This window comes from Mizuhopecten yessoensis, unplaced genomic scaffold (genome assembly GCF_002113885.1).
Source record: "Mizuhopecten yessoensis strain PY_sf001 unplaced genomic scaffold, ASM211388v2 scaffold11019, whole genome shotgun sequence".
Classification (NCBI taxonomy): domain Eukaryota; kingdom Metazoa; phylum Mollusca; class Bivalvia; order Pectinida; family Pectinidae; genus Mizuhopecten; species Mizuhopecten yessoensis.
The window spans coordinates 407851-418177 of NW_018408838.1; the positions used below are offsets into that span (position 1 = coordinate 407851).

General features: G+C 34.2%; 1 protein-coding gene across 1 annotated transcript in view; it reads left to right on the forward strand.

Annotated features, from left to right (window-relative positions):
* The window catches only part of LOC110464672, a 10614-nt gene extending 3315 nt beyond the window's left edge, over nt 1–7299 (forward strand). Inside the window, exons 2-4 of the mRNA XM_021520009.1 lie at nt 1901–3648; nt 6169–6349; nt 6823–7299. Coding sequence (XP_021375684.1) covers nt 2386–3648; nt 6169–6349; nt 6823–6959 — 1581 coding nt within the window. The 5' untranslated portion in view covers nt 1901–2385 and the 3' untranslated portion in view covers nt 6960–7299. The remainder of the gene's footprint in view (nt 1–1900; nt 3649–6168; nt 6350–6822) is intronic.
* Nucleotides 7300–10327: the final 3028 nt, after the last annotated feature.

A 10327-nucleotide genomic window follows, 5' to 3' on the forward strand; every position in this document is an offset into this window, starting at 1 on the left:
GCGGGGCCCCAAAGGGAACATTTACCAATATTTTCAAATTCTTATCCATTGATGACATGACAAGTATTGTATTTCACTTAGTTTACATGCTGATTTCCACATCACATCTAAACAATAAAATAAAGCTACCAGTACCTATGATATAACTCAGGTGACCGCTAAGGCCCTTGGGCCTCTTGTTATCATTATATTTTTTTGTAAATAATAGTATTACAAGTAATTCTAAATCCTAAACAAATAGTACTCTTTGCCTTAAGACTATAATGGATGTATTTCTATTGCTGTGATATCGCTATGGCGGGTACGTATAGCGGACGTCGCTATAGCGAACTATTATGCGACGTCATAGTTTATGACGTCACAACATATACCTCAAATAATCAGTCTAAAGAATCTCCTAGAAGAGATGAAAGTACTAAAGTCTCGTTATTGAGAATTTTTCTTTTTATAATATTTTTTCGTCCGTAAGGATATTTTTTTCTGCTTTAATGATACAATACAATACCATTTAAGTTTTTGCTTATTTAATAGGGCTGTCAAAATATATCGGAAAACAGGTATATCACAATACACGGGTATATCGGATTGTACCATAATACAGAGATGAAATATTGCTGTATCACAATATTTTTTTAAAAGCTTATTTTTAAGTATCTCATTCTGTTTGGTGTTTTTAAATTCTAACAAATATGCCAATAAGCATACAGTTGTGGGATCGCACAACATTACACAATGTGCGCTGTGTGAACAGTGTGCAAACAATAAAAAGTTGGACGATCATTGCTTCGCACGATGGACGAACGTTCTGAGATAACAATATAATCATCGTTGGTTTTAATTGAGGAATGCTTAAACAATATACCCGGGTATACGGTTTTGTGTTTAAACATATAAACTTGATTTCTACGTATGTTTCTACATCTTTAAGCTTATCTCTCTTTTTATACTGTCTTAAATTGAGAAACTGTGTTTTTTTTACCTGTTCTGTTAAATTGGAGCCTAACCGATTCTTGACAGTCTAAAGGTCACTGTAATGCTGTGTAACACACATTGTAAAATTATACAAAATCTGAATCATTGTGATGAGAAATTACAGTAATGTATACAGTGTACATTAATTATTGCATACAATTTTTTCGTATTTTTTTCATTCCATAATACTGATCAACAAATTGTACCAAATCGCACAGTTGTACGGAGAAAAATGCACAATAGGGCGAACGATTGTTAAATAGCACAGTTGACTTGTGCGCACCATGTGTCGACTTTGTGCGGACGGTGTGTGAACGATGTACATTTGTATGCACAGTGTGCGGACGCTATTTTTGGTGCGTTGTGCGGTCACACAACTGTAAAATAGGCTTTAAATAGTGGTGGGAACTTAGTTCAAATTTTGTAATCGATGGTTGGTTTGACAAAAATCTTAGATCTATGATTAAGTTTGATAACATTCTGAAAACAACATATTATAAAATCGAGCACATCTTCCCTATGACAATATATCAGGATACGTATCACAATATATTCATTCTGTATTGCAATATATCGTGATACATTCTTGGCGCGTTGTGACACCCCTATTATTTAATATATCTATTGGTAGAACAACGGGGAAATAGCTTAGCTCATTTGCCTTCAGAGGGATTAAACAGTAAATACTAGGGTTAGAGGGACAATCCTTCTCAAAGGGGGATAATTAAAGTTGACATGTAATTGTGTGATGAAGTTGCTACATGTAGATTGAAGACACTGAATCAGTATATACATGTAGGACAGGACAGATATGCATGGGTAAAAATATATGCCCTCGTCCATACACAAACTCATGATGGGGACATAAAAGAACAATTTCATTTCTTTGCATACTTAGATTACATTCATCTGTTTTGCTTGTTTTCAGGTTCAAGTTATAGACAATGAGAAAAAGAACCTTCACCAACAAGGACATGTTCCTACTCAGCGTTGCAGAAGCTGCATGCTTATAGGATGATGTGACAGTGATTTTGTTTTCATGGAGAAAAAGTCTCTTTACCATTATTTAAGTTTGACTGAAAAAGTTTGACTGATGTTTGTCATTGCAACATCTTTGTGTGACAAGTATATGATGTTGGCAGGAAGACTTTCATCAGTTTTGATGTTTTTCTTTCGCTTCGCCTGGATTTCTCGATTCACACTACCAAGCATCCTTGTAACAGCATGGACACTTAATATTCGTTTTCGAGTGGAAATTGAATTTCAAAATGTAGGCTAATAATACTTTGAAATTCACCTTGTGTTCTTTTTATGTATATTTATTAATGTAATCAATTTGTCATAAAAATGTAATCAGTTTTAAATTTGCTTACCTCTCATTCCGTCCAAAGAAACTGTGATAATATATTTACAATGAGTCGTGGTGTAAGAGACTTACGTGAACTGATATGTGTTTCCCGTCTCACGTTTCGGAACAGTGATGATGAAGAGCCCCAATTTCTCACTGATGATGAAGTGGTAGCCAAAGATTTTGACCGGTTATCTGTCAGTAGTTCTGACTCGGTGGGAGGGGTGGAGGCTACAAATGGAGGGAGGCATATATCCCCTGACTCAGGGTGTGTCACAAATGGCAGCACACCCCCAGAGCTCCCTATGGAAGAGGATACAACCCTATCTACCACACCCATCATTGTCAAATCCCCACCTGTCCCTACCAAGGTAGGCAGGACCAGAAGGAAGAAGAAGAGGGCTCCTCATAAAGTTCTGAGCACAGAGCCCTCTAGACATGAACTGCCAAAACCACCCAGAATCCCTCCATTGCGACCAAGATACAAGACAAGCAACAGTTCTGATAATGATTCAGATGTGGACATGGAATCTTGTCCTGTACAGAGATATGGCTCACATGTGACTGGCTTTAGGAAGACACAGGCCGAGGGAAACTTTGATGATATCTTGTGTTACATGGATGCTACTGTTGTGTCCAATTGGTTGGAACGAGCCAACAAGATGGTAACAGAGATAACAGCCTATTGTAACAGTGATGATAGTTTTGTTACATTTGCACATTTCTGGTTTACTGGTTTTGATGATATCCAAAAAATAGAATTGTTTGATTTAGAACATAGTATTTTAGTTGAGGAAATGAGCTTTGCTTTTGCTGTCGGGAAAGACCAAGGAAAAGTTAATCAAAGAGATCTCAACAACTTCATAAGTGCCTTGTTCAGAGAATATCCAGACAAACTACTTAGTACCAAGGGACCAAATATGTTCTTGAACCATTTGGATGTACTGTCATCACAGAAACATGTTCAGTATAAAAAGTTGTTGTCTGATGTCAAATGTTCAACCAAAAACAAACAGTATGCCCAGTGGATACTGGCCACCCGTTCATTTGCTTTAGTCAGTGTGTGGTCAGCTGTTGTAAACTTTTACCGGAATCTACTGGAGAAGATATCACCGTCAAGGCCACCCTCCAGTCAGTCCCATAGGGAGGAGGACACTAACCTAAGACGAATAGGTCAGGCCATCAGACTGGGATTTGCTGATGTGGTACACTACTACTTTACCGAAGGTCATATAAAGCCCCACCTCGTTGACCCTAATGGTCGCACCTTTGTCTTCTCTGCTGTCATGTACAACCAGTGTGGTGTGCTGCACTACCTCATCAACAGGGTAAGAACTAAAGTTGCCTTACTTNAACAAGAGCTACATATACATTACCTCACCAACAAGGTTAGAACAAGAGCTACATATACATTACCTCACCAACAAGGTTAGAACTAGAGCTACATGTACATTACCTCACCAACAAGGTTAGAACTAGAGCTACATGTACATTACCTCACTTACAAGGTTAGAACTAGAGCTACATGTACATTACCTCACTTACAAGGTAAGAACTAGAGCTACATATACATTACCTCACCAACAAGGTTAGAACTAGAGCTACATATACATTAACTCACTTACAAGGTAAGAACTAGAGCTACATGTACATTACCTCACTAACAAGGTTAGAACTAAAGCTACATATACATTACCTAACTAACAAGGTTAGAACTAGAGCTACATATAAATTACCTCACTAACAAGGTAAGAACTAGAGATACATGTACATTACCTCACTTACAAGGTAAGAACTAGAGCTACATGTACATTACCTCACTTACAAGGTTAGAACTAGAGCTACATGTACATTACCTCACTAGCAAGGTAAGAACTAGAGCTACATATACATAACCTCACTAACAAGGTTAGAACTAGAGCTACATGTACATTACCTCACTAACAAGGTAAGAACTAGAGATACATATACATTACCTCACTAACAAGGTTAGAACTAAAGCTACATATACATTACCTCACTAACAAGGTAAGAACTAGAGATACATATACATTACCTCACTAACAAGGTTATAACTAGATCTACATATACATTACCTCACTAACAAGGTAAGAACTATAGCTACATATACATTTCCTCACTAACAAGGTTAGAACTAGAGCTACATTTACACTACCTCACTAACAAGGTAAGAACTCGAGCTACATATACACTACCACACTAAAAAGGTTAGAACTAGAGCTACATATACATTAACTCACTTACAAGGTAAGAACTAGAGCTACATGTACATTACCTCACTAACAAGGTAAGAACTAGAGCTACATGTACATTACCTCACTAACAAGGTAAGAACTATAGCTACATATACATTTCCTCACTAACAAGGTTAGAACTAGAGCTACATATAAATTACCTCACTAACAAGGTAAGAACTAGAGCTTCATATAAACTTTGTCACCAACAAGGTAAGAACTATAGCTACATATACATTACCTCACTAACAAGATAAGAACTAGAGCTACATATACACTACCTCACTAATAAGGTAAGAACTATAGCTACATATACACTAACATGGTAAGAACTAGAGCTACCTATACACTACCTCACTAACAAGGTAAGAACTAGAGCTACATGTACATTACCTCACTAACAAGGTAAGAACTACAGCTACATATACATTTCCTCACTAACAAGGTTAGAACTAAAGCTACATATAAATTACCTCACTAACAAGGTAAGAACTAGAGATACATATACATTACCTCACTAACAAGGTTAGAACTAAAGCTACATATACATTACCTAACTAACAAGGTTAGAACTAGAGCTACATATAAATTACCTCACTAACAAGGTTAGAACTAGAGCTACATTTACATTACCTCACTAACAATGTTAGAACTATAGCTACATATACACTAACATGGTAAGAACTAGAGCTACCTATACACTACCTCACTAACAAGGTAAGAACTAGAGCTACATGTACATTACCTCACCAACAAGGTTAGAACTAGAGCTACATATACATTAACTCACTTACAAGGTAAGAACTAGAGCTACATGTACATTACCTCACTAACAAGGTAAGAACTAGAGCTTCATATACACTTTGTCACCAACAAGGTTAGAACTAGAGTTACTTATTTACTGGATGTATCTTATCAACAAGGTAAGTACTTCAGCTGCATGTGTTAAACAACCTTACTACCAAGGTAAGGACTAGCTACATATACATACGGTATGTGAAGTTAAGACTTTTTAAAGATTTATTCATATGGATCTTTATTGTTGAGTTACAGCTTACAAATTAACATTATTCTTTCTCTAGAGACTGGACAGAATTATGTAAAAACAAAACACCATAATTTTTAAAAAATATTATTTTTTATAAGGAAAATTTTACTGAAATTCTCATATATTTCACTTGGTAATACTATACCAGACCAATAAAGTGAAAGTGTTATATCCTATCATATTTCACCCCCTCATATCTTCCAAAGTGAGCAACTGCAGCAAAATGTTTTTTTTGCGGCTTCCAGATTGACACTTTAACATTTAGAAGTTTCAGAAATCAAATAACATTTCTATTAATTAGGAGAGTCAAAACACATGTAAATAAGATATGTTCTTTCATACCCTTAGAATGAAAGCTTATTTTGTTGGGGAATCAAAAACATGTTCTCAACGGTCTATTGGGAGCCCTGACTTTTGCTGAGTAATCATTTACCATAATTTTGGTTGGCAATACATCCAGACAAAAAATTATGCTTGAACTACCAGTCATAATGTGGCCGTTATCAATGAATTACAAGTAATTTGAAATGTTGTTGATCTGGTAGGTGAAGCCTATGATAGATGTGAACCTAGCTGCTGACACTGGCAACACTCCACTTCACGCAGCGGCAAACAGCGGCAATGATCGCCTTGTGGAGGTCCTTTTACAGTGTCCACAAATAAACGTGAATGCCATCAATCCCCAGTGTGAGAACGCTACTCCTCTACACCTCGCTGTCATGCATGGTAATGACGTTGTTATACAGAACAATTGCTTGTCTTTGTAATTTTGGAGAATTTAAACAAAAGTATTCAGTGAAGTAAATCTTAAGTTTTATTTCCTAATAGCTTCACTTGATTCATTTACATTGAGATAGGAAGATGTAATATCGATTTATACATTGTCTTGAAAATGTGTTAAGTAATTAGCCTGTATATCAGATGTGTGATGATATTGTCATAGAGCACAATATAGTTACAGTATGACTTTGCAAGTCTAGAGGTAAAGAAAACCTTGAACAATATTTTATATAAAATCATTCAGTAGAGTTATAAATTCTAATAGGTTGTGTCGTCCTATCAGCATGATGGAATACATCAGCTGATGAACCTCTTTAAGAGGTGAAAGTACTAGGGCGCAAATTAGAAAGGCATTGTTTTATTACTTATATATTTTAGCTTTTGAGGTAAAGTTTTGACATATATGTATGCCTTTACAGGTCACAGAACTGTTGTGGAAAAGCTTGTTAAAGCTAAAGCAGACTTGTCGCTGAAGATGGGAGAACTCAACGCCGAGGACATTGCAAAACAGTTTGACAGCTATGCTACATTAAGGGTGCTAAAAGATTCTGTGTGACCTAGCTATATAGACATTCACAATGTCATTATGTTTTGACTACAAGAAGTGTACCTGATAAGTTAAAAGCATTACCTGTGGAGTGTGAAAAATGATATGTTAAATTTGTGTTATGAGTGACAATAGTGAACAAATAACTGTTCACTGATATGGAGGATATTTAAAACATTAATGCATCACGTGTGAAAAGGACTTCTCACTATTTATAACTTGCTTGTTAATAAAGTGACTATCATTGTTTGTATTATTATTGGTATACCCTTATGTCATAAACAGGATGCACTTACAGAGTACAGTACAACAAACAACAGATTAATAATAAACAAACATATTATCAATACAACACACTAACAGTACAGCAAACAAACTATACAACAAACAACAGATTAATAATAAACAAACATATAAACAATACAAGACACTAACAGTACAGCAAACAAACTATACAACAAACAACAGATTAACAATACAACCATATTAACAATACAACACACTAACACTACAGCAAACAAAATATACAACAAACAACAGATTAATAATAAACAAACATATTAACAATACAAGACACTAACAGTACAGCAAACAAAATATACAACAAACAACAGATTAACAGTAAACAAACATATTATCAATACAACACACTAACAGTACAGCAAACAAAATAAACAACAAGCAACAGATTAACAATAAACAAACATATTAACAATACAAGACACTAACAGTACAGAAAACAAAATATACAACAAACAACAGATTAATAATAGACCAACAGATTAACAATACAGCACACTAACAGTAGAGTAAACAAAATAAACAACAGATTAATAATAAAACAGAACAGATTCATAATTCAACAAACACACTACATAAATACTATATAACAATACAATGAACAATAAACAAACAACACTAACAGACAACAAAAACTGTAAACCAAACAACAGATTAACAATTATCAAACAAGAGAATAAAGACTGACATTCAGAACAAAAAAATAAAGGCAGAACAACAGACTGCACTACAGAACTAAAAACAACATAGCAACTAGCAAAAATGTGAAATGATTTTAAATAAGGGCTTTTAGTGTGTTTCGTGTAAAATAGTAGGATTGTAAACTGATGTACTTATGTGAATGTTTCATTCTGTGACAATATACAATCCCGCCATTTTAACAGCGAAATACCAAAGATTTATTTACAGCATGTGCTCATATTTACCAGCTTAATACAAATGAGTATTAAATATATTTTTCGTGTATATATGATATAATTTATTAATAAAAGATTAGTGTACAGTTGACATTACTGTAAGTGTCAGGATATTTATTGTTACATTTTACATTTTATTACTGGTACATCGTGTAATTAAAATCAGATTTTTTAATGACATTGACATGTAAAAAGTATTCCAATGAATATGAGATTTAGAGTGTGTTTTAATAGTTTATTAAATTTACAGAATGTTGTTTCATTTTGCACTGTTGATATCATGTTATAGTGTGATAGAACACTCAGAAATACTAAAACACTTAAAGTTTTAATTACTTGTATGATAAAGGTTGCCTCAACAGGTACATATTGAATTTATAAACCAGGTTCATTGAAGACCATAGGACATTTAAAGAGCATATCTCTAAATTTCTTGGAGGATTTTATTCTGTAAACAACATATGAATAGCTATTTATTTTATTATATTATGAATAAGAGTAATTTTGAAAATAAAAAAGTGATATGTTTACACCTGTGAACATTAACTGCCGTGTAGTTAATTATTGAGGCTATTACATCTGTAAAAATTAGCAGCTACACGTATACTTTACCTTTATAGAGATATGCATAACGTGTTTTGGAAAAATAAACCTAATATCTTTATTCTTGTATGAAAGGAAACCACTAAATATTTTTCTGCATTGCAAGTTATTTCGAAGATTTGAGCAAAATATAAACTAGCTAATAGAAAATTTGTCAACCTTTCTCAATAAGAACATTCCCATAATGTTTTTATAGCATGGTGTTATACACTGTAAGTTCAGACAAGAGTAGTTCCATGTATCAATAGACTGTCACACAGTCACTAGGGTTGTATCGTGCAACCTGTTGTCACATTTCAGAAGTATGTTCTCCTTTGAAGCCAATATTATTGAGATTTACTGCTATCGATGCTTATCAATTAAAACCATATCTCTATTATCAGATATGTACTATTTATCATGCTGGTGAGCTGCTGTGATAGTTAATTGCACTGGAAAAACATTCTTTTGTATAATAAAGTGTTTTATATATATATAATGTGGTTTTATTAAAGTTTATTATTAATAAAAACATGCTTAGAACTGCATTACAAAATAACAATGTGTGTTTATTAAATTTTATTTTTAATAGAAGCATATAACTGTATTACAATTGTCACACTTACAGCAAACACAATCTCAATATTGTAAAAGATTTTTCTTCTCGAACGACAACAACATGAAAAAAGAATGAAGTTTTTCCATGGCTTTGTGAAATTCCTCAAGATATTCACTCGTATTTCCACAGATATTTGTTACAAAAGTTCTTCCATATTTCTCCATCAAACATCAAGTTGAGGTTTCAAAATCACAAAGTTACACATCTCCTTTCTGTGTTAACTTTTGACATCCATTCTCTAATGCCAGTCATCAGGTGTATTTAAAATAAATGTCTCCTTGATACTCCAGGTGTTTCACTCCCTTTCACTCTCTGCACTCCTGGAATATTTCATGATACAGTAGTAACATTGAAGGCAAGCGGCTAGCTATTTGATTGGTTTCTGGTAAACAAAAACCTTACCAATTGCCTGAATGGTACCTATCAATAGAGGAGCTAAACCCAACTTCAATGCCTGTCAATTCTACCGTTACACGACTGACAACTTCTCTCGGTGTAAATCAAAGAATCAATCTAGTCTTCTCGTCTCATCTGACAGGTGATGCCTTCTAGTGAGGCTTCGATTATTCTATCACATATAAATATATCCCAGCGGTGTGGAAAGCGAAAGTGAGTATAACCCCTGGAGTATCGAAGATGTTGCTGTGTTTACTAACAGCCATACTCTATTTCCAGTTGTCAAGTGTATATTAAGTTACATGCTTCCTTTCTGTGTTATTTAAAAGCAATATATCATCACGTTTATGTTAAGCAAGATATCTCTTTACTGTGTTTACCAACATCCGATTGCTATTGCCAGTCATCAAGTGTATATACAGTTATATACTTAGCTGTCACCTTGCTGTGTTTACTAACAACAATACTCTATCCCAGTCATGAAGTGTGTATACATTTGCATGTTTCCATACTTTGTTAACTAACAGACAAACCATATTCCCACTCATCAAATGTATATACAC